This window comes from Rhamphochromis longiceps, linkage group LG16 (assembly GCF_057381845.1).
Source record: "Rhamphochromis longiceps isolate RC_006_pf linkage group LG16, R_longiceps_female_GT1.1, whole genome shotgun sequence".
NCBI lineage: Eukaryota > Metazoa > Chordata > Actinopteri > Cichliformes > Cichlidae > Rhamphochromis > Rhamphochromis longiceps.
Genome location: NC_140572.1, coordinates 26884583 through 26909247, shown reverse-complemented (window position 1 = coordinate 26909247; position 24665 = coordinate 26884583). Strand labels below are relative to the sequence as shown.

Here is a 24665-nt window from a genome sequence, read left to right as displayed (position 1 = left end):
ATGTCAGACTCTAAGAAATGTCATAGTACGGTAAGCACCGTCATAATCAATGACAGATTAGTTATACTTAGTAATAAAAAAGAAAATAGTAAGTAATAGTGATGAATAACTGTGATGACTACCAAGCACCATGAAAATGTAGTATATTTTGATATACGACGTTTAGAAATATTGTGTTTTTTGTGATATTGTAATAATTACTGACTCAAAATGATGGCAATAATCTATTTTTCAAATAAACTTTTTTTTCCTTTGCTTTCGGCATGGAATGGGTGAATACGTTTTTCCTTTTTTTTTTGTTTTTTTGTTTTTCTTTTTTTGCAACAGTACCACAAAGAGGGCAGGTGTATCACTCCTATGCTGAAAGTATGACTCAAACAGAGATATCATCTAGATGGGAACAAACAATCAACTGACAGGCAGAAAACTGGAGGAATCTGAACATGAAAAGATACAGTTTGGGGTCTGTTCAGGCTTTGCACTTCTCAGTTTTGCGACCGCCTTCACGCAGCTTTGATTTAGTATGTGTTTGCTGTGTGAATATGTGTGAGGGTGTCTGTGTGCAATATACCGATTAAAGAAGTAAGGGGGTGAGGAAGACTGCTCTGACATTTGAGGCTTCAACAGGCTCTAGTAACCACCTGTTCACAGACAAAGAGTGGAGTGGAACAAACAGTCATTACATTGCAAATGAAGGCAAGCCTCTGTGGCTGTACAGTAAGGATTTAGGAGGGTTGGCTGCGCACTTCATTTTTAGAAATTATTCCTTACCATGATAAAAGATACAGCAGACAGTTTACATTGTGGTTTTCCATTTCCTCAAATAGGCTCATCAGTGTTGTGTTATTGAAGCTGTTAAATGCTGATTTTTGTATTGCTATTTTTTGTGTTGCAAATATATATTTTTTAGCAATAATATGAATTTGGCGCTTGGTTAAAGTTCTAAAGTTTCAAGTACAAAAAAAAAAAATCACGTTACATTTATTTATTCAATTATTTTAAAAGATATATTACTACTTGGTGTTTAAGATGTTTTTGAGTTTATATAGAATTAAAATCAGTGATGAATGTCAGCATTTTATAGTCTGGGGCTTATTTATCTCTTTGTTTTTATTATTCATGGTTAAGAAAAGTGTGGAAGTTGAATAGTTTTCTAGGGATGTTTTCTGACCTTTAGGCTCTTTAATGTTGCATCAACAGATTTCAACATTCAATTTTTATCTTGCAATAAAGAATTTTATTTGCAAGTAAGGTACAGTTTGCATGTTTTGCAGAAAACAACACAGTATTATGTTTGTCTTCCTGTTTAAAAATGAATGAAATAGGCAAAGCAGTAAAACCATGTATAGAGAAGAGAGAAAGTCATGCCTTAAAATATACATTGAATTCTTCACAGCAGTGTGCCTTCATGTATGGTCACTGTTGAAAAAAGGGGCTTAAGAATACTCCAACTTCCTTCACCATATTCAGTGTTAAACTATTTTAAGTCAAGAGAAATGATCATAGAAATTAAATTCAATATGCATCTTTTTTTCATAAATAAATCACATATTTTAAGACTTAAAAATACACATCCTATGTAAATACCTGAGAGCCCTCATATCAGAAAGTTGGTATCGATATCAAAGTTGTTCAATCAGCACACATATATGGATAAATGCTCATTTTCAGTGCCAAAATATACACTGTTTGTATACTGTTCCTTAAAAAATACAATGCACCCGGAACCCTGCCTTTTACATTTTTTGTAAACATTTTTAAATAAAAAAAAAAAACACACAAAATTCACAAAACTATTTGCAACATTTCAGCAGAAAAATAGACATTTACCACACTGTACAAAAACATTCCCCCCGATCTGTAACAATAGCAATAATCGTTCAAGTAAAGTCCTCACTCACTAGGAAAGCTGACAGAAGACACTTTTTTTTGTTATGGTTTGGTTTTTTTTGTTTGTTTGTTTATATGGCTGCTTCAGTAAAGGAAAAAGAGTAAGTCAAGAATCTGTCAACAGATAAGTAAATAGTTGGAACTGTGATATACCTGTACCCCAAAGGATGTTACTAAATATAACCTGGAGAGTAAGTAACTAAAGAGTAACTAAAAAAACAAAAATAAAACAACAACAACAACAACAAAAAACCCTGTAATATATTATCCTACATTTAGTTTAAGCTCTGTTCTGTCCTGGGATAAGGAGAGAAAACCAAGGTATCCTTAACACAGATTTTATCACAGGATAAATAAACTGACTCCTTTTTTTCTTTTTTTAGAAAAAAAAAATAGGAATAATATGACAGAGGAATGTACAGAGTCAATATCACAGCTGCAAGATGTAAACAATTTCTAGTGCCAAAACTTTACAAATAGTAAGGTTTTATGCAAGCTGGGCACCATTTGCGCATGAAAAGAAGCAACATGTAAACAGAGAAAAAGCTGCCTTTTGATTACGAGTAGATACTGAACAAAAAGAAAAGTTCACTGAGTTTAGCCTTAGAGCATAATAGCCTGCTCATAATGTTAGACAATACATGTTTAAAACTCATAATGCCAACGGTTTTGTGAGTCCATTAAAAAAAGTACATGTTCATCAGGCAGCAGAGCAAAAACCGACACAGTCCTAATTTCCAGTGTCCTGCTCAAGATTTTTCCCTCAAACAAAAGTCTAACTTTTGTTCTGACAATGATCGTTTGAAACAGTCACAACACTTAAAAATTAAAACTAGAAAACATTTGACATTTCTGCTTTAAAGAGACATAAAGTGCATGACCAACTGTACCAAGCACAGTCTTATCGGAGTCCTTTCACAGCAGAGACAGTAACTTTGAAAGAACTGGCTTTGACAATGTACTGCTAAATGATGGACAAGCGAGTTCGGAGGTTGTAATACTCCTACTCTATAGATTTGGGATGCTACAACTATCAGAAGAGCCTTCAGAGTAGTAGTACGTGGTACGCTTCTTTAACTCCGCCTCCTGCTCATGCTGTCTCTTTCGTGGTCCCCTTTGTAAAAGGTCATACATGAATTTGGTGACATTATGGCGATGCAAAGAGTAACATTCAGAGAATGAGGAAGAGGAACAGACATTAGTGTGTATCTGTGTGGGAGATGGGGCTTATGAGGAGCGGAGAAGGGGCAGCCTTAAACAAACAAGATCAGGTCGATAATACCATATTATCACATGACAATTTTAGGAATTTAGCCTTAGAAAAAAATACACTTCCCCATATTAGTCATGTCTACAAACAGGATGAAAGAATATATTACACATGCACAGACAGACAGACCATCCCAATTAATTCAAAAAGTGGATTAGATCAAAAGGAAAGGCATACAGTAAAGCACAAAGTGAGGTACAATAGAGAACATCCAGTGCTGTCACTTTGGTATCCACTGCCATAAAGAATCATACTGCAGCCAGGTAGTTAAATGACTTCAAGATTGTTAAGGGCTTCTATACCACCATCATGCTTTTTTTGTCCATGTGGACAACATTTCTGACAGTTGTTTTTTTTTATACTCAAAGTTTAAGAATATAGCAGTGTACTCAAACTGTAAGCAACACAATGTCTGAGTCAACAGGACACAGTAGTATTCCGCAGAAGTACAAAGGAAATTAAAAAGGTATTTGGACATCTTACCCTGAAAGTGTAGAGAAAGAAAACAATTGAAAAAAAGACGCCCTCAACTGAACTTTTAAAAGTCACAGATACAACAAGAATGACTAGGCAACAGTTTTTATGTTTAACTTTCAGAGTGATTTTTCTTATGTCCTCTTGCATTTAAATGGTGACTGATTATAACAGAGAAAAATATGTCTCAATATAAGCAACAATTTCAGTTTCATGAACTATAAATAGGATCATTTCAAAATGTAAGACAAACTGAAATTTGTCTTAGATAAATATTTGAGATAATTCATTGTGTTTCCAGTGCTCTGTTAAGCAACCTCAAGAACACATTAGACATTGTGCTTTTCAACATGTTTTTCTCTTAAACAGAGGAGAACACTTTTTTTCCCCAATCAAGATATTTCAACTATGTTTACCAGCTTAAACACTGCCCTAAAGTCATTTTCATATGTTGCTTTAGATAGTCTCTTTTTTATTTGGCAGGATTTTAAAATTACAAAATAGACAAGCCACCAACAGGAAGTTGGTGGTTTTCTTTATCTGCGCTAATGGTTCACAAATGCTTTACAAGCCCCTGAGAGATGGAAAAACATGGGTGGTATGATATGGTAAGCTAAAACATTCACCATTTGCAGAGAGTTAAAGTAACATAATACAATAATAATGCCTTCAATATTTTCAACTGCTCATTATCAGATAGGCAGATAGCAATAGCTAAAAGACTCTCCTGAGCTTTTGCACAGGAAATCACATTGTTTATCATTGTTTATAATGATATGCAAGACAATTTACTCTGAATTACAAAATGTGATAAGGTGGTGTATATATATTTATGGGGGCTAATAGCATTTTCTAAATCTAGGCAGCAATGCACTTGCATACCCACTGAGAATAGAACCAGAATGCATTCAGTATATTTACTAGCATCAATGATCAAATTTTTTATAAGTACAATAATGAATAAGTGCTACTATTTTGTCAAACATAGTGATGTTTTTTAGTGACATTATACACCACCTGCAGCCTTGACGTTTGTCTAGTAATCTGAAACTGATTTTTATCAACCACACTGAGCCCACAGGGCAGAAACAAGTTCTAATATACCATCTATATGCATGCATTATGTCTTCAGAATGAAAACGGTTAAAAGCATGATGAGAGGGAAAAGACAAAAGAATATACTTCAGAATAGACTAAAATGAAAAAAAGAAAAACACTTGTCAATGCCCTTTGACAGCTGCTCTAATATAGAATCTAGTAAGATTTTGAGAAAAAAAAAGTCCTTCCTTTACATTAATCGCAATTAAATAGTACAAAATGTGTCTTTGGCCCATACCTTCATGTGATTGTTAAACTGTTCAGATTCGCAATAAGTAGCTTAAAAAGAAAGTCTGTGATTGTGCTACACTTGTCTACAATGCCATTCAACAATGCAGTCTCAGAGGAGATAAGGACGGATATCAGGGTATTGCTCCTTTCACTTCTTTGTCTATCCCTCAATTTTCTACCCATCCTCTTACTGGAAGGTGTGTTCACCCCGTACTATGTGAGAGGAGAACTCATAGCGGTCCTTGCTCCGGTGACCACAGATGTTGCACTCCAGTGGATCTCTGTATCCGTGGCAACCCATGTGGATGGTGTACATGACATGGTCCAGGAAGAGCACTCGACAGTGCTCACACTGGAAGGCCCTTAATTCCTGGCCCTCCCGTCCAAACACCCGTATCCCTTCCTGGCTCACAGGCCTCTCTGTTGCCAGTCGCATTATCCCAACCCCGAATCCTGCCCCACTTCTAGGTGATGCATCTCTCATCCGCTCACCTGAAAAGACCACTGCTGGACTGCCACGAGACCTGAGGCCCACGGGGGCATTGCTGCCATGGTATCCCTGCCTTTCCTGAGGGCTGCTGCGAGCTGAGTCAGCAGATTCAACACCACTGTTGCTGGGTGACTCCTCTTGCCCTTGTTGGGGATGCTTACCTGGCCTTGTTAAACCAGTGGGGCCATTTGAGGTGGGATGACCGGGGAACTCATGGGGCTGAGGCGGCTGTGTTGGTAGTGTGTCACAGTTTCCTGAACGTTCTGTTCGTTGGCTCAGTGGCAGGACATGGGGGAAGAGTGGGTTCACAATAGGCACCACCTCAGCCATAGAAAGTGGAGGACCTGGATGGTGAAGCATGGGGCGTAGGGTGTCTGATCCCAGGTATGTGATGGCATTGTTGATAGCCTGGTCCATCATGTGGGGTGGCATCATTTCAGACTGCTTCTCATACTTAACAGCCATGTCATAGCTCATATCAGGATAGCTATAGCGAGGCATCTTTTCACCTGTAAACAGCAGAGTAGTTCATGACTGCATGTAAATAATGATGATGGCAATTTCTTGTTAAAATAAGATATATATATAGATGCAGCAGCATAAGTGGCAAAAATACTCTTATTTTTATCTTCAGTCAAGAAGGAAAATTAATATGTACAAATGCAAATACTGATTGTAATTTCCATTCTAGACAGTGAATGTTATGGCTTGGTGATATTTTGAACTTGTTTTTCACATTTTGTGCATGATGTTTGAGTCTAATGAGTGGAAAGCCCCATCCATCTACGACTGCAGTGTTTAACCCCTCGAGAACAGGGATGCGGTAAGCTGTTTTCTCTCGATAAGAGCAATGGCAAAGTTACAGGTGTACGTAACCACAGAGTGAAAAAAACACTTCCTTGCCTCTCAGTCAGCTTGCTCTAGTTGCTCAATCTCATCTTCTAATAGTGTGGCAAATTAAAAAAAAACTGTAGGCCAAAGCTATTGTGTGATATTATATAATACTATATAATGCAAAACTATGGAACAAGGGGAAGACAAATCAAACTAAGTAAGCTCAAAAAATAAAATCGGGTAAGCTGATAAAAACAATAACATGTTATTAATGCTCAAGTAAAATCATTTGCAAGACTCCTATAAACCAATTAAATTAATCAATTCATTGTTGAACAATAATATATTTAGATGATAACAACAGCATATAGGCATGCTTTGTAGGTCAGATCACTGCATGCAGAACATAATACAACAAATTATTTCAGTTGGTACTTCAACTGCTAAACCCCAACCTCCTCCCCCCCCCTCCCACCCCACTCCTCTGAATAAAACATCATATGAAACATTTGTTTTTTATCTTCGTGGTAATTAGAGTAGTCGATTTGCTGACTATGTCTGAAATGCATGTATGACTCACCCACAAATTTCTGAGGTGTGGTGCTCTTCCTCTTGCCTACATTGCTATGCAGTCTTTCAATAACAGGTGGCCGATCAAAGGTGGCCATGGTGGGCTCTGGCATGGGCCTTGGCTCTTTTGGAACGTCACCTTAAAAGGAGTGAACAGGTGATAAGAAGGAGCACGAATACAGCTGGGTGTTTAAAAGGAAAAATAAATGAAGAAATGATCGGGTTTAGAATAAAAGTAAGATGAATTTTGCTTAGGGCAAGTGCAGCTTTATATTATTATTATTTGCAAAATAAATAACTTATCTGAGTATTTTGTAAGTATACTCAGATAGCAAAAGTTGCGCAAAATAATATATCAGTCATTAGTGCTTAATGGTAAGGATTATTTCCAGTTCATTCAAGAATTAACTTTACTGTATTATATGTACGTTTACTGGTTTCAATTCTAGTGAATTTATTTTTACCTGTGTAAGGCCCACTGTTGACATTAGGATCCAAGCCGATACCCTGCAGGTAACCATGGCAACGCTCTTTATGTTCCTCTAAAGATGTCCGCTGTTTGTAACTCCGCCCACAGTAGTTACACTTGTGCGGTTTGCCGACTAAAAGCAAAAACATTCAGTCTATTAATTTCATTCATCGCTGTAGACAGAGAGTGGGCAGTATCCAGTGCCGCATTATTTAGGTGGTGCGTAGTAGTACACACTGTGAACAGTAAGTAGTAGATCATGGAGGTTCCACTACTAGTGTGATTCCACACAACTATTGCCAGACAGAAACACAAGTTGTGGGCGACCAAGACTGTTGCGCCATAAAGTCTGCATTTCAAAACGCTTTGGTCTGTGCAGCAAACTCCCACTGCAGAGGCATAGCATGAGTAAATAATGGAATTGATCATGCATCCCATTGTGGCGGTAGGAAACTAACTCCAGGTTAAACTGCTATGGAGGTGGAGTGTGATTCATTGTTCTATTTAATTAGATTCCTTCCTACGAAGAAAAGTGAAAATATAAAGACTCATTCTTTACATCTGTCTTAGTCCACTCATTTCCTTTCATACGTCACGTTTGCTTCAACAAGCATTCAACACACCAATGAATTATTGGAGGTGATTTCTGTTGTTTAAAGAAGTTATTGTACACTATCCGGGCAGTTAGTTATCAGCTTACTTGTGAGCAACACGAGCTGTTTCCATACTGACATGTAAGTTGAGTCAAAAATGGTTAAAAAAAATAATAATTGCAACATGCTTCAACAAGCGAAATCCCAGACACTGCAGAGGGAAAGATCTGAGTCCTGCGTCAGAGTATTCTCAAAATTAGAATGACTCATGAAGTGAACTGAAGACCACAACAGCTAACCAATATGACAAACATGGCACCTTTGGCCAAGTGATGTAGACTCATGGTGACAGTATTACTAGAAGAAGATGTGATCCAGTGCTCTTTTCACTGTGAGAACAGAGAAACCCAAAACCTTTCACTTTGAGCATGGAGGTTGTAACACACATACGAGCAGTCACACAAACTACACACACATTTAGAGCTAGGTGACAGTTCACATGTTAACAGAAGTACTCTTTCTCACATAGAAAAGGCGAGTGGAGTTATTAAAAAAAAGAAAAGTTTCCAAATGTTACGCTGTCTGTGCTGGACTTTTCCTTTTGATGATGTGAATGAAATAAAACCCACTTGTTACACAATGACATGACCAGTCATGGCCAATCTTACATTTCTTGCGTGAATCATTTAAAAGAATAATAGTTTTTTTCTGCCGTATATGTCATTCAGTACTTCTGTGGTCTGTGAATGACACTGTATGGGCTGAACTTGAAACTGGGGTTTATTATCTTTTTTTTCTGAGTATGAACAGTTACAAGAGTACTGCATAATGACAAAAGGTTTCAATATTATCAAAGTGTGGGTAGTGTGGAAGTGTGGTGTATATGCAGGGTCATCTCAGCAATATTCATTTTGGTAATGAAAGAGTTACTTCAAAATGAAACGTCATCATGGAAATAATTGCCTTTGCTTTCCAGCCGTGTGGTACTCTAACAGTGGAGTAGGCAGTATTCAGTCAACAAGACTCACTCCCTTGTTCTCAGTGGCTATACAGATTCTCACTCACACTACATAGGCTTCATTACTTTTTCATATTTATATAACCACCCACACACAATCTTGCACAGATGTTGAGTGGACACATTACAGGTGCTATTCTTATTCATGCAAACAGTCCACTGTGAACTCAGACCCACTTTATTGACGCCATCTGGATAATAAATAAAAACCTGTTTGAATTTAGACCTTAAATAATATAAAACCCTGTCACCTGATTTTCCTGCATTACTATTTTACCAATCAACTGTGCCTGAATGAAAAATGTCATCTTCCAGTATAAGGTTTAATCTAGCCTTTGTCTTCACTGTCTCTCACCGTAGTCTTCCGTTTTCATCATCTGACCTCTCTGTCAAAGCTTTGTATTTCTCTTTTCTTTCTACCTGTTCTTCCTGGCAGGGCACCAAACCACAAATGCCAGGATTCCAATAGTCGTATAATGAATAGTCCCCGAACACAGAGAGGGAGGGAGTCAAGATTACACACGTCGGTCAAATATCCAAATCGATGTTCGGAAGAGTCAAATTTAGAGTCTACGAAAGGACAAACAAATTCAGATCAACAGAAGTGTAACCAAGAAAATGGTAATGAAGGTAGGTGACAAATGTGACAAAAATAAATAAGATGTGTGTAAAGGAATCATGTAAGTAAGGATTTCTAAGAGCAAAATTACACCTGCACGCACACGAAACTGTACATAAACATATGGGCATACACATAAGCACAAAAGTTAGCTTTAACAAAGAGAACTATATATGAGTAAACCCTGCGGGGCATCACAGACAGAAATGACGGTATTGTCTGACCTTGATTTCAAAGGCGCAACAAAAGGGAGAGCACATCCTCATATAGGAAAGTGGGTTACAGTTGATACAGCCAGCACTCCCCATGTGTTTCTCAACAGACAGATAGTTTCCTCCTTAGCGACTAAGGAACAGCGTGTTTCTTGGTACCTAACCACAAAGCACTCACTGTGCCGTATATAACACGCAGATAAAAAGAAGACATAATCTATCTAAAAGACAAGGTATGGCCTCACCAGCCAGCATAAATACTACCTAAGAGGTTAATAGTATGTTGAAAGGGTTTGGGCTTTTTAAAATAGTGTACCTCAATATCGAATGCTTATGTCGACTGCATATATATCTATATATATATATATATAGATATATATGTAGATATATATACACACAAAGTCTCTTCTGGTTAGCACAAGTGGGCAAGTAAAAAGGGAAGAAAAGGGGCTGAGGAGGAGAACACTTACCAGCATGAGTGCGCAAATGACCAGTGAGGGCATCGCGCCTCCGGCAGGCGTAGCTGCAGAAGGGGCATTTGAAGGGTTTTTCACCTGTATGGAGTTTGATGTGTCGTAGCAGGTTTCCCTTCTGGGTGAACGACACACCACACTGGTTGCACTGGAACGGCCTGTCTCCTGAGAGTTTCATGAACAGGAAGTCAATGCCACAATCACTGTGGATATTTTTTTGAAAGTATCAACAAACCTAAGAAGACACTGTTTATAACTGGATTTTTTTCCCCTTAATATTTTAAAATATGTCATTCGAATTATTATGACATGGTATTTGACTCTTTGAACAACTTGGTAGTTGCCAGTGAACAACAAACAAAATAATTATTCAGTACAACTTCTGACCGTGATAATACATCACATAGTTACAACACAAAAACTTGATAACATGAGCGTAGTGTACTTGCGACTCTCTTCTGGAAACTCTTAAGGAATCAAAAATATATTGTAATCAGCATTAACATTAGCATTAAATATACTTTTGGCTGAAGTAAAGTTACAAATGCAAGTGCTACAGTGTCTAATACACAAGCACATATATGTATGGACTACTTTAGACTACTTTTAATCTGGAGATGGAAAAGAGAAATATGACCTGTGATAACCAGAGTACTCATGGCGTCAACTGAAACCTGTTGCGGAGGATTCCAAGGATATTTTTTTCCCTTGATAATAATTCCAAGACAGGGCTATTGTTTCAACCAAAGAAAAAAGAAAGAAAGACGGCAGTCCACACCCACTGTCGAGGAAAACAAATGGTTTCTGACTCACTCTAAAGGAGTGGAAACTGCTGGTTCCCCTGCTGGTTTAATGGTCGGAACAAGATAAATTCTTTGTGGATCATTCATCTCCAAAGAGTTTTATAAAAGATATGTCAATTATGCTAAAAGGTTTATTTAAAAACCTTTAATGCCATTTGGAAAAACAAAATGAGTACCGTTTGATCGATTTCCTGATTCGGCTGTCACATTTGGCCCAGATAACCCATCCTGTACGTTGCTTGGGCTGCCACTCATGGATTCCTCTAGTGCTACTCCTTCTTCCCCTGTTTGGCCTATTTCTTCCACTGCTGGACTTCTGTTGTCAGACTCATCCATGATTTCTTCTTCTTGCTTAATTGTCAGTTCTGAAAAAACAAAGCATAGTACAATCCTGATGAGCCTGATGGCACGGCAAATGTTAGGTGTATAGGAGAGTTAAAAATCTACTTTTACTATACAAATGCTGTCCACAGCGATCATGAACCATACCCAAACCCAGGCTGGCTACACAACTCTGTCAAAGGTAAATATGCATTACAATAAATTTGGTCAGATTGAATTGTAATGGATGGAGATGAACTAGGTGAAGGTAAAGGTTGAGCCACAAGGCCGAGTCACTTCTGTAAACTGAATTGGAGTGCAACGGGCTGATTTAATCTGTGTTGGACTTGCTATGTACTGTAGACAAAATGAATATAGGCTAGAGATAGAGAAGATTAGAGGTACAGAATATAAATAAAAATAATTAAAAAAAATTAAAATTAAAATTAAAAACATTTTTACATACCAACTGATCTCATAGATAGCATTGACTTGACATGGTGACAAGAAGAGACAGAAAGGGAAAAAAAAGAATAAAACAGGCTGGTCTAGTTTCTGGCTGTCCCTGGGAAGAAAGGGAGTGCCAGAGGCCTTCTCTGGCTGCTGCTCAATAGCAGTGGGAGACCGGCTGGATGGCAAAAGCAAAATATTGTGTAATATTATGAGTGCATCTGTGTGTGTGCGTGTGCGCATGCGTGCATGTGCGTGCACCGGTGCGCATGTGCATGTGTGGGTCTGCATGCTTCTGCATGTATGTGTGTCTGAATCTGAGCTGGCGGGAAACGTATCACTTAGTTTCTAGTTATTGGTTACAAGCATTTAGCAATAATTTAACATAAAAATACTAATTGTAATATTTTTCTAAGGTCTTCTACTCTTTATAGAATAAAATCAACAAACTCAACACAGCAAAACATTATCACAAAACATCATCTTCAGTCATTTAAACACAAACGCTATCTTAAATACGCCATGAACAAGCAAAATAAAGTGTTTACATTTATAGTTTATTACATTTGATATCTTTGATCTCTGTACATCTGTCATATGTAGCAATATCAAAGTAATATGCACAGGGGTCAGTTAGCTTTTGTTGTGTAAATTATATTTTTAATTTAAAAAAAATCACATGAGCCTGAAGTGCTTTAAAAAACATTCAGGCACTACATAAAATCTTGTAAATAGCTTTTGGGGCTTTATAGGTTGCACAGGCAAGGAGTATACATTATCCAACTACAACTAAACAATCCTGGCTATCTTATTATGGGATTTTATAAAAATCAATAATATAAGCATATGTGGTTGGATTACTAAAGCCTCCCATTAGACAGCAGTTAGTAATTGTTCTCTTTGACATGAAGTTAATTCTCACAGGCCAATATGAGATATGCATAAATGTGGTCACTGCAAGTGATTGAATCCATGCATATGCATACAAAAACAGCATTGTTCAATCTAATATTGTATGTTTTTCAATGCCACAGTTTGTACAGAAGAACACTTATCCCAATACCCAAGTTGCAATCGAGCCTGTCTTCGACAGCTGTATCCTGGCAACACGGAGCAGACCTGAACGTCCTTGCTATTCAGCTCCTTGCATCTTTACATCTGTCTCTCCAGTGTGGCAGAGTGGAATGCAAAGATTGGTCAGATGAGGATACGCTTGAAACAATCCGCATGACAAAAACAGCTAGGAAAATCATCTAGATACTGTTTTTTATAATTACTACGTCTCCGTTCAATTTATGAGTTATCTGAATTTTCATATAGTGAACAGAAAACTTAGAATCATGATCACTACTGATTGAGAAGGTGACCGAACCCCAAAAAAGAAATTCAGGCATCCCTCAATCTGTCATGTAGTCAGCTAGAGTGTAATCAGCGCATAACACAAATATAACCCCCGTACGGTTTCTGCTTTTGCTTGCAAGTTTAAGAAATTTGGCACCAAAATTTGTACCCCTTTGTGCTTATTGTCAGTATATGATGAGTAGTAACACAACTCTTTTGAAACAAAACCTCAAATGGCAAGCATGTTAAGCAACTGAGACGATGACAACAGCTCTTATTGGTGAAAAGTATTTCCCTGTGAAAACCATCGCACAGCCCACCTCCCTGCATCTCTAAACATGTGGGAGATAAGCTTCCCCTTTTTTTCACTGAGGTCCCTTGTCTTACTTTGTTTCCCCTTTTCTTACTTTGCTGCTTCACAGTGACACTGCTAGAGATGATCTATAGATATAAGTCAGTAGGCTGAAAGGAACCAAGCAACACTTCAGACCAAGTGCAACATGATATAAGATGCAACAGGGCACATTGTTTGCACGCAAGCTTTTACTGTGTAATCTACAGCCCCTTGGTAACGCTGCTTTCGTCTTCAGGTATATTTTATTCGATAATTTTCTCACGAAGCTTCTCAAATTTAAGACAAGAATGTCATTCTAGCTTCATGCTTTGGATGGCTTTTCCTCCACTTTTTTACAATTTAAAGTTTCCACACAAATCAAATGAACATGTGTTCCATGCAAGATACCAGAAATATTATCACAGGCATCTGTTTTCTGATCTGCTCACATCTGCCATGGTAATTTACCTGGCACAACCAATTATAAATGTATCAGTTATGTATTCCATAGTTACTGATGGGAAACAGAGTATTCTTTGTTTCCTTGCAAAACTTTTTTTGTGAAAAAATATCTTAACGCATAGCCAACCTGAATCATCTAATGCTGATTTTTAATGATAAAGTGCCTCTGCTCATTCTACAGCTGTTCTTGGAAGACTGCAGAAATGTGTATCTAATAACTGAGCACTCACCACCAGGGGAATTAGGACCCTGAGGAACTGTCTCTCCATTAGGTGCTGATATATCCGCCAACATTCTCGAGTTCTCCTTACCAGGAGAGCATTTGCCGTTACCTGGGAGACACAGAAACACTGCAATCTGCATTGTGCTGTAGAATACGGTACTTGAACAACAAATGCCACTGTTATGTGAAAAATGCCAGTTTTCTTGATTGTGTTAAATATGCAACTAATTGGTTATGTTACATCAAAAGGTTTCAAAGACTGAGGTTAAGATTGAGAAAGTTGCTGTTGAGAAAAATAAATGGTGTTATTGAGGATGACATTAGAGACTGTGACAGCAAAATACCAGACCTTACTGCATGCTTATTTCTGGTCTAATGTAATGTAATGTAATGTAATGTAATGTGTATGTGTTAGTCCCCATAGGGAAATAGTTCCTCTGCATTTAACCCATTCACCCAGTGAAGCAGTGGGCAGCCACCAATGCAGCGCCCGGGGAGCAGTGTGTAGGGACGGTACCTTGCTCAGGGGTACCTCAGGGTAGCAGTTCAGTGGAGTTGAACCCCCGACCTTCCGATCATGGGGCCACCACTCTACCTACTGAGCTATCCCTGCCCTTATGATCTTAATGCAGGTAAATATAGTGACAATAGAACAGAAATAAATATAATGTCTCGATTTGACATACTGAATAAGATGAAGAAGCCTTCTGCTGCTTGCCTTCTCAGATTGAAAATGATTAATTTCTTCATACTCAGATCTATTTCAAGACCTATTTTGAATAGTCATTAAGGTAGTTAATATCCAGAATGCAAAACCAAACTACCCAAAAGTTTTTACCCACCTATGTGATTATAATGTTCAGCAAATGTAGATCAAATTGCATTCTCTCAGCAGTTTGTACAGAACTCGGGCTATGGATAGCCCGGTGTCCACTCAGAGGGAGAGCAAACCAATCCCTTATCCCCTTACAGCATGGCCCCATCAGGGTCACTAGAACAATGCAGTAGCAACAGGCAAACACCCCTTCTGACCCCTTAGGAGCCACAGTGAGAAATACTGTAAAGTATCCATTGTGGTGTCACCACACTATCAGTCCGATTTAAAAAGGATAGCTGCAGCTATGGAATCTCTGTAAAAAATCAAAAGAATATGATAGATGCTTCCTGTGAATTGCTACAATGGTGCACTGTTACAATTTGTTTTTTCTGAATATGTCTAAAGTGACCCCGCATACATGAAAAAAGAAATCTGTGTCAGATCTTTTCTCTCTTTGACAGCTCCTCTTAACTTGACAAGCTTTTTCTGTGGCATTGTTCCATTGTAGTTACAGCCTCACTGAGTGGGCTTACTGGGAGATGCTGTCCAAGACACAATCCCTGGGCCTAGGCTCAGGTTGCACAGGTTGGGGTTGGAGGAAATCTCAGGTGACCAACGTTGGCTATCACTTGGCAATACTGTCCTGGAGACAGGAGTGGCCCAGATTTGTCATGGAGGATTTTCCATTACTGTAACAGATGCTGTCAGACACCTAACAGTACCATGGTAATCTAGGTAATCCCAAATCTATCTATCTATCTATTAGGGGTGCAACGATACACAAAATTCACGGTTCGGTTCGGTTCGATACTTTGGTGTCACGGTTCGATATTTTTTCGATACAAAAAAATGTTCATGCCTTTTTAATTTGTCATTTATTAAAATTATAAATATATATTTTAACTCAAAAGTACAGTTTTTAAATTTAACCCTAACCCTTGTGCGCGTTTTTTATTTTGACAGCGAATGCGCACCTGCGGACCACTTATGTGCAGCCCTGGTTATTTAGCTTGTCATATTGCAGCCACAGAAATTCTTTTGTCCATGAAACCATAAAGCTGCACTTTCTTTTTGCCTTATAGTCTGATTTGTAATAATTTCTCCATTTTGTGGTAAGCTTTTCTTTGGCTGTCACTTCTTCACCCCGACCTGTCTTATTTGGCTCAGCAGAACTAAAATATATATACTGCTACTTTTACACACGGACTCACATAAGCTCAGCGATTCTCTGCGCGATCAACCTCTCACATGTTTAAGCTTGCTGCGGGAGATTTCACTTGTCATGTTTGCATAGTAAGCTAACGATTAATAAGACGATGTCAGAGGAATTGGTGCACAAATTATCATCACTCACAGATCAGTGCTGTCATTGCAAAGTGAAAGCAAAAAAACAAGCGCAAATTCAAACGCGATTTCAATATGTCACATATTGACAGTGGCTCACCGATGCCAATGACATAATTACCCAGCTACATTTCTGAAAGAATGCAAAAGCATTGACATATATTTTTCCTACAATAGCCCGACGGGCAGGGCAGAGAGATTTTTGTAGCCCGACTGGAAAGATGCTAGCTCCGGGACGTCGGGCTAGCGATATTGCGAGCCCTGTATCTGATTGAGGAATCACTCATCTTTGGAAAAGAGAGTTTATTACAGAGAAATGTCTCTTTCCAAAATAAAAGCTATACTATCCGCTTCTTCTGGGCTATATTCTCAGCAGCATAAGGAGAATCATGTGCTAACAGCTGTCTAAATGACTCGGCTAAAGTTAGTAGCATGCTTGTTGTTTTTGTCTTTGCACTAGGATGATGTCGGCAATGTGCAGTCATATTCGTTGTGTTCCCACTAGTGCTTTCAGGTTAATCTCGTTGAAATGACCTTAACGCCACAACACGGCAAATCCCGTGCATGGGGCTAGACGGCCAACACGTTAACGAGCTAACTGCGCTAACACACTAGTTCACACCAATGTAATTAAGCATTGCATGGCACATCCAACATACTGTTTTACTTTAGTCCATGACTCGCTTACCTTCAGGGTCATACGTCACATGAAAACCAAAATAATTCCAAACACCAGATCTGAATGAGGGTGGGGGAGGTCCATCTTGCAAGGAGAGCTTAACTTCTGTCTCGCTAGCTTGCCCTGCCCTCTTCCTCCTGACTATGCTGTCTGTGTTGAGCGCTCAGTGGATCTGCGCTCGACAGTGCAGCCTAGGCGGAGTAGTCGAACGCAGATTCACTGAGCGCTCAACACAGACAGCATCGTCAGAAGGAAAGTTGATAAAATAAATTACAAATGTTGTATTGTTCATACATATGCGTACCGAACCGAAAGCACTGTATCGAACGGTTCAATATCGATACGAATATCGTTGCACCCCTACTATCTATCTATCTATCTATCTATCTATCTATCTATCTATCTATCTATCTATCTATCTATCTATCTATCTATCTATCTATCTATCTATCTATCTTTAACAGACATATCTAATTCAATCCAGTCGCATGCAGCAATTCAATGTATATGTATATGTTGCATGACAACCTGCTAAAATTTAAACTGAGCATCAGAATAGGGGAAAAAAAAGTGATTTAAGTGACTTTGAATACAGTATGTCCAAAAAAAAATCCAGCGAATGGCAGTCCTCTGTAAAAAATGTTTTGTTTTATGACAGAGGTCGGAGGACAATGGCCAGACTGCTTCAATCTGAAGGAAACAGTAACTCAAATAACTACTTGTTACAAAAAGGTATGCAAAAGAACATCGCTGAGTGCACATCATGTTAAACGTTGAAGCAGATGGGCTACAGTAGAGTAGAAGATGACACTGGCTGCCATTCTGTTAGTTGAGAACAGAAAACGGAGGGCTAGAGTTTAAACAGGCTAACCACAACTCGACAACAAATGATTGGAAAGTTATAGGTTTCAATTTCTGCCTCAGTACTCAGATTTATAGGTTGCGATTTCATTTGAACAACATAAAAGTGTGGCTCCATTCTGCCTTATATCAGTGACTCAGGCTGGTGGTGGTGGTGGTGCTGTGATGGTGGGGAATAATTTTTTTAGCACACTTTGGGCCCTTTAGTACCAATTGAGCATTGTTTAAATGCCACTGTCTATCTTGGGATTGTTACTGACCATTTCCATCCATTTATGACCACAGTACATATCACAAAGCTGAAATCATCTCAAACTGGTTTCTTGAGAATGAAAATTGGTTAACTGAACTGAATCCAGTAGAATCCCCTTGAAATATAAATCTATACCAATCGATACATAGATACATAGATATCACAACCAGTGAGTTTGCAGACACAAACTTTTAACGTTTTACTGGCTGATAGATAATACATTTGGGTATGGGTAAATAATAGACTCAGACACACACGTATGCTTTCATGGACTGAGGTTTGCGTTGGTGTCCCTGGTTTGCTGAGTCAAATCTGTATGAACAGATTAGGATATCAAACACTTTAATCTTACGGAAGAAAATGTTCTTTGAGTAATATACAAAATTGACATGATTTAATGTGTTGGCAAATGGAAAGGAACAAATGTGTACACATGAAACTTGTAGGTGTAATAATTGCTGACTTCACTAACACACAGTGAGCATAGCTTATAAAGTCCAATCATTGTCCCAGGATAGCAAATGGAATTTCTGCTCTTATAACTTGTTTTAAGTGTCAATATCATACATACTTATTCAATTTGTCAAATATAGGCAATTTCTGAGTTTTATACCAGCCATACATTTGGAAAAAGGAAGATCGGGGACAACAAACGGCTGGAGAAGACAAGCTATTACGAACATCCCAGATTAGTTGGACTCCCACAGAAGTAAAGATGGGGAGGTTTTTCACTTACAAAATCCTACATCGAGAGTTGTTGAAAGACCTACAGACTCTGGAGAAATCTGTTTGCGTGCCCAGAGGAAATCATTACATAATCTCAGGATACTACTGAAAACCACTATCACTGTGGAACACAGTTTAGCAACATTACTATGCAAAAAAAAATTTAAAAAGTAAAATTAAAAAAAAGTGTTGCCTATATAAACAAGATTTAAAAACACTAGCACTTTGTTCGGACCTGAGTTCATATAAGATGGACAGAAATGAGATGGAAAACTGTCTTGTGTGCCGTTCCAAAGCAAAACCATATGGGGATTCATAAGTGCACACGGCATTTCTTACAATGAGTGTTATACACAGTTTTCTGCTTTTAGTTTTCTTTTGCAGCATAACCATAACCAGCATCTTTTGCAGAACAGACCTTGCTTATATCAGCAAATCGATACCACACGACATTCTGTACTTATGACAACAGCGAGGCTTTGAAGTAAAAGAGGCTTGATGCTAAGTTGAGAAGGCTGCAGATAACAATAAAATAAAATAAAAAATAGACAGTTAAAAGATTTTTTAAAACGCAAAACAAAGCATCGAGAAAGTTGCGTCTTTTATCTAGCAAGACTAGAAAGGCATTTTTTTATAGTATGCTAAATGGTTATGAGTAGTGTTAGCAGAAGTCGGGATGCAACACAGAGGTAAACATGTCGCTTTCCTAAATTATTTGAAATATGTTGCTGCCATAAAGTTCGAAATTAATCTATGTGTCTTAAAACAAACAAATACATGAGAACAATATAATGTCTCCCTTTTAACGTTTTAACGTTTGATACGTTGTCTTTGTATTTTTTTTTTTAAACGTAGGAATTACAAACCACTACACTCAATTTTTTTGTTATATTTGTAACATAGTTTCCCAGAGATTTTGGAAAACGTGTAAACAGAGTGTTTATATGTAACAGGGGATGCTAAGAATTAGTGTAGTAGGGTAGCTGTGTACATGTGGAAGAGTACTGAGTGAGACTGTGATGATGTGTGACACAAAGGTAGACTACTTGACCTAAATTTTCACCCACAGTACACAGTGCCTCGCCAAACCTAGGAGAAAGTCAAAATATATGGGAGCAATGACAATTCCATCTAGTATCCTCCAAAGATGTATGCCTTTTGAAAGATATATAATTATAAAAATATTATTTCAGAAGTGACGCACCGACAGGCAGGGAGAAAAAGAGCCTCCATTTCTTTTTTCCACCTCCAAGACTATTCGCCTGTGTGTTCCTGCAAGCGCAAACCCCAAATGAAGACCTAAAAGTCCCCACAGATCATCAACAACATGCTACCTGTTTTGAAATATGCACACCAAAGCGAAATACATGGTGTGGAGGGGGGGGGGGGGGGGGCAGGGAAGATATTCAAGAGACCTGCCCAAAGGAAACCAGCAAAGGGCAATGGAGCACCACAAAGCGCATATCCAGTATCTGCTTCGTTCAACAGGATGTTGCTAATGCATTTTCTCTAACTTTAAGGGGTGAACAGGAAAAAGGCTGCACTTGGGGGAAAATCCCTTAAAATGTTGTGTTGTGATTGCAAAAATGTTTTGGGGTTTTTTTTTTTTTTTTTTCATGGTTTAAAAATAAATCAATTAAAAATCAAATGAAAATTTTTGGATTCACTGTGAAATTCAAAACCACTTTTTAAGGTCAAAGTTCTCATAACGATGCAATCATTATTATTCTCATATTCAGTAGAATATAAACATGCATTTGAATATATGCGTTATAGTGTGTCCTTGTTTATAATGTATGGGTCACAGTGTCAATTGAATGTAATAAATAATACATGTAAAGACTTACTAGTACGATAGTCTTCGGAAGTCTCCATTTCTAGGGCTCTGGGAGTGCTGCAATAGAGAATTGAGATATTACTGCAACGTTTACATTATTAATTTGTCTTAATTCTTCATTTGTTTAACGATGAAGACAAACAGATAAAACTAAGTGACACAATGAATGATCACGTAAACCTGCACGATCAAAGCAATGCATGTGCAAACTAACTGCAATTCACAGCAGCTAAAAAGCTTTGTGTGTATAACTTCCACTCTACAGAAGTTTATTACAGCAACAATAGGTCTGTGCTGTTTTCTTTTTAGAGAAGTAGTCATGTATATTTAGCAAGTTACCCTGTGAACTATTTTAAATGTGTGAACAGCCGTGTTTTAGTTTCACATTCTACAATGAAAAGAGTGCTTGTCTAAAAAGAAGTTGAATTGTTGATTTCATGGTTCCTTTATTCACCTGTTTCCACGAAATTACATAATCATTGTACAAACGTTATACATTTCACCTATCTTTATTTCAGGTTAAATGAACCCCTCAACTATTTGAGCGAATAACAAAACGGGCAAGGGAAGATGAACCAAAATGTGCATCATGCTGACAGATTAATCACTAAAATTTATTACGTTACAATTTGAACTTTGGTGCCAAACAAAGTGACAAAGCAACCAACACAATAAGTGGCATCGCCTCAAAACGAAACACAAGACATTCAACTTTCTAGAAGGGCAGTGTAAGGCACGCTCTGTTTTTAACTGAGTGTTGGTGTAATGGGGCACATATGAATAAGTTGTAATGGGATTTCTTATTTTTATATGTTAGAAACTGAAGTTTGGTTCAATCGTTATCGCTCAACCTCCTTTCATTGCTGAGTCTAAAAATGTTATAATTAAGAAATACAAAGTGACTTTATAATCATTAGAATTTGGAAGCACATAACAACAACAAAAACTCTGATATTATTTAAACGTGTGGAGTGTCACAACAACATTACATTGTATCACTGCACAGCTGCTGGCTTCCTTGAAGAACATACAACTAAGCTCTTAAATAATGAGAAAAGAGGGCAAGACAAACGCAGAATCCACATCCCCTTTTTTCATTTCCCATGATTAGATATTAGATACTCTAATAACAGTTTACTGGTGAAAAGAAGTCAGCCACAATTTTCTCAGTACATACATGAGACCTCCTCTTAGCTACATGGGGGTAATCTTTGGCCATTTTATAGTCACAGCAACTAGGCATAGCCATTTCTTTTAAACAGTGATTATTTATATACGATAAGCCACTAAAATTAAAAGTGAAACGTGAAAGTAAAACAAGAAAGTAATGTGGAGTGAATAAAATATATATATATTCACATAATTACCTTCAAGAGTCTCCCTTGTGCAAAAATTAGTTTGTGCTTTCAGTCAAGGACGGAGGAGGGGGTGGCAAGGTGTCTCCACCTCCCTTTAATGAAACAAAGAGTAAAATATGCCTATTTAGTCCAGGGATGTCTCAATACGAAAGAAAGGACTTCTTTTTAGATCGACACGTCTCATTAGCAGTCCACTAAAAGCGAAAAACATCCTCTAATTCACATGAGTCAGCTCAGAAAAAATCATTGGAAAGTTGAGGAGGTGCGCGTCGATAGTGTCCTACAGGTGAATGTCAAAAGCTTCTTCTGCGTGCGTCCCGCACAGTTTTCCACATTAAAAAAAAACGACACTCGCGCTGCCCCACCAAGTTATACACTCACTGGATGTGACTGTAAAGCATTCCATTAGAAGTCGCACGACTCTTGTCTTACCCCGTGGACTTTTGCAGTAGGAACAAAGAAGTGGAAAACTCAACAAGTTGGTAAGGAAAGAAAGAGAAGGATCAAACTGGATCCACCGGTTCCTAAGGAATTAGCCATAGCGACAGGGAGCAGCCAAGCTATTTTGAACAACCAAAGGACTGGAAATCCGCGGGTAATGATAATAGGCAATGATAAAAAGCTACTGTGGAGATGTGACTCAAGGTCAAACCGGTAGAGCTTCATCTGTTTTAACTGCTGCTGCTGCTGCTGCCAACAATAGGAATAATGTTATGTAGTGGCAAACTAAACGGCGGATAAAGTCGACAACAGCAATGCGTCCAAACGCTAGCCAACGTGGGGCACTGTCCCATCAGCCATAATAATAAGTTAAATTATCAGTTTCCTTTTTAAATAAAGGCCTTCCACTTTGAAACTACTTCCTACTTTGTCTGCACGATTACTTTAGGAAGCCAAAAATATTCAAACTAAGAAAAACAGCAAAAAGGCAAGAAAAGTGTATTTTGCAGATCATCAGGCAAGTTAAGTAGTAAGCTAAGGACAGAGTGCATACCTGGCTGGCAACAGCGCATCTCTGGAAATAACCATCAGCTGCAAAACCGTAAAGCGACTTTTTGTTCTTATAGTGGCAACGCGCTGTTTCTCGTGTTAAGTGATTTTTGCTGGCTGTGTTGCCTGGAAGGCTCGGAGCTGGCTGACAGCTGCAATTCAACAGGTTATCCGATCACCGCAGTCTACAGCAGAGCCCGTCTGGCTTTCCATTCATCAGACAGACGCTCCTTGTCTGCCTTTGCTGCAGACATGCGCCCCTAGCAGCTCTGAAGCGTCTGTAGCCAATTGATAGCCGAACGAAATTCAATGGCTATATCAAAGCAGTTACCTAGTTCAAACAGGAAACCGATTCACGCACTAAGGTTTCTCCCGCGCGCTCTCTTTTTTTTAATTTACCTTAAACACGTAGGAGTTTATATAATCCCATGAACTTGCACACTGATCCAGACTGAATGTCTCGGCTTGAAACGGAATTCATTCTTGTCCGACATCTAACATGCAGCGCGGACTGACAGGTATGGTTCCGCAGCGGCAGCAAAAGCAACAGTTGTTACATCCACCACTGACTTCCTCTTCCATCTCCTCCACAGACAACCAGCACGAGCTGCTATTCTGGGAACTTGGTCTGACACAGAGAAACGGATCACAGAGTGTGGACCCAGTCTGCCTCCCTGCTCGGCAATCGATTAGGTTACAAGGGGCCTCTTATTTCTAAGGCTGTTGCCAGATTATATCCCTGTGACGACAAAACATAAGTGGCATAGTCTATTGGGGGTTACCGTGTACTCATATATATATATATATATATATATATATATATATATATATATATATATATATATATATATATATATATATATATATATATATACATAATATTTATCACTAAATTACTACAATGTTATTGCATTTCTTTGGAAATAAAATTGTGGCAAAAGCATAGGCTATTTTATAGAATGATCAGTGTTGTCAAGAATGCAAACCATTAGTCTATAACTACTGCTTGTACAAGCTACAGTAACAGTTGATTTTAAGAATTTCAGGTATATATCTTCCAGTATTCATTCTTTTGTGGTAATTGTAATCATTGTTTTAGAAATGTGTTAAAACTTTTGACAATTTTAATTTCAGTGTACTGGGAGACTCCATCACATGACACAGACCTCAGGCATGTTTTGAGGGTGAAACAAAACAAGAAAGAAAGGAAAAAAACTACTTTCTAATAGTCTCTTTAAATTCAGTAACTTAAAAGTAAAAATAATTTGTACAGCACCAAAGTACAGTGACAAAATGGGAAAAGTTCAAGAACACAGCACCAAATATACGTCATTTCTTAGAATGATTAATAGAAGAAATTATGGTGCAAATTAGGTCATGAGGTCTGGTTTGCAGTGACATCATTGTAAATGTCAGAGTGTGGGAATGATAGTAAAGGGTGCTTTTAAACGTGAAAACAAAACCAAAAATCAAACCAAAAAGAGGTTGAGGGTGCAGGTGAGTTTAACACCATTCACACAGTGGCTCCCCACAGGTGTCACAGTCTAATTAATAATTTGTATTATATTGTCTATATAAACAAACAATATTTTATAATATTTATAAAACATATAGCTTGAAATTTA

General features: G+C 38.0%; 1 protein-coding gene across 4 annotated transcripts; it reads right to left on the bottom strand.

Annotated features, from left to right (window-relative positions):
* Positions 1-1130: 1130 nt before the first annotated feature.
* Positions 1131-23640, bottom strand: ikzf2 (IKAROS family zinc finger 2). Of its 4 annotated transcripts, none has more exons than XM_085384625.1 (9): positions 23440-23640; positions 22060-22142; positions 20703-20749; positions 14183-14284; positions 11221-11409; positions 10239-10406; positions 7322-7459; positions 6868-6996; positions 1131-5962 (listed from the first exon to the last, which is right to left on the bottom strand). In XM_085384625.1, exons 3-9 carry the CDS (start codon positions 20728-20730, stop codon positions 5151-5153), a joined length of 1566 nt encoding a protein of 521 aa, XP_085240751.1. In that variant the 5' UTR covers positions 20731-20749; positions 22060-22142; positions 23440-23640; the 3' UTR covers positions 1131-5150. The 4 variants fall into 4 exon arrangements, with proteins under 4 accessions (XP_085240751.1, XP_085240753.1, XP_085240754.1 ...); XM_085384627.1 differs by lacking the exon at positions 23440-23640 and adding an exon at positions 23045-23358; XM_085384628.1 differs by lacking the exon at positions 14183-14284.
* Between the last annotated feature and the right edge of the window lie 1025 nt (positions 23641-24665).

Bases quoted from the DNA above. Each gene is read 5' to 3' on its own strand.
- ikzf2 (XM_085384625.1), bottom strand. From the start codon at position 20,730: ATGGAGACTTCCGAAGACTATCGTACTA. The intron at 10,407-11,220 runs GTACTCATTTTG...TGAAACTCTCAG, and splicing joins ATCAGGAAATCGATCAAACG to GAGACAGGCCGTTCCAGTGC. The intron at 6,997-7,321 runs GTAAAAATAAAT...ACTCCTTTTAAG, and splicing joins CAACAGTGGGCCTTACACAG to GTGACGTTCCAAAAGAGCCA.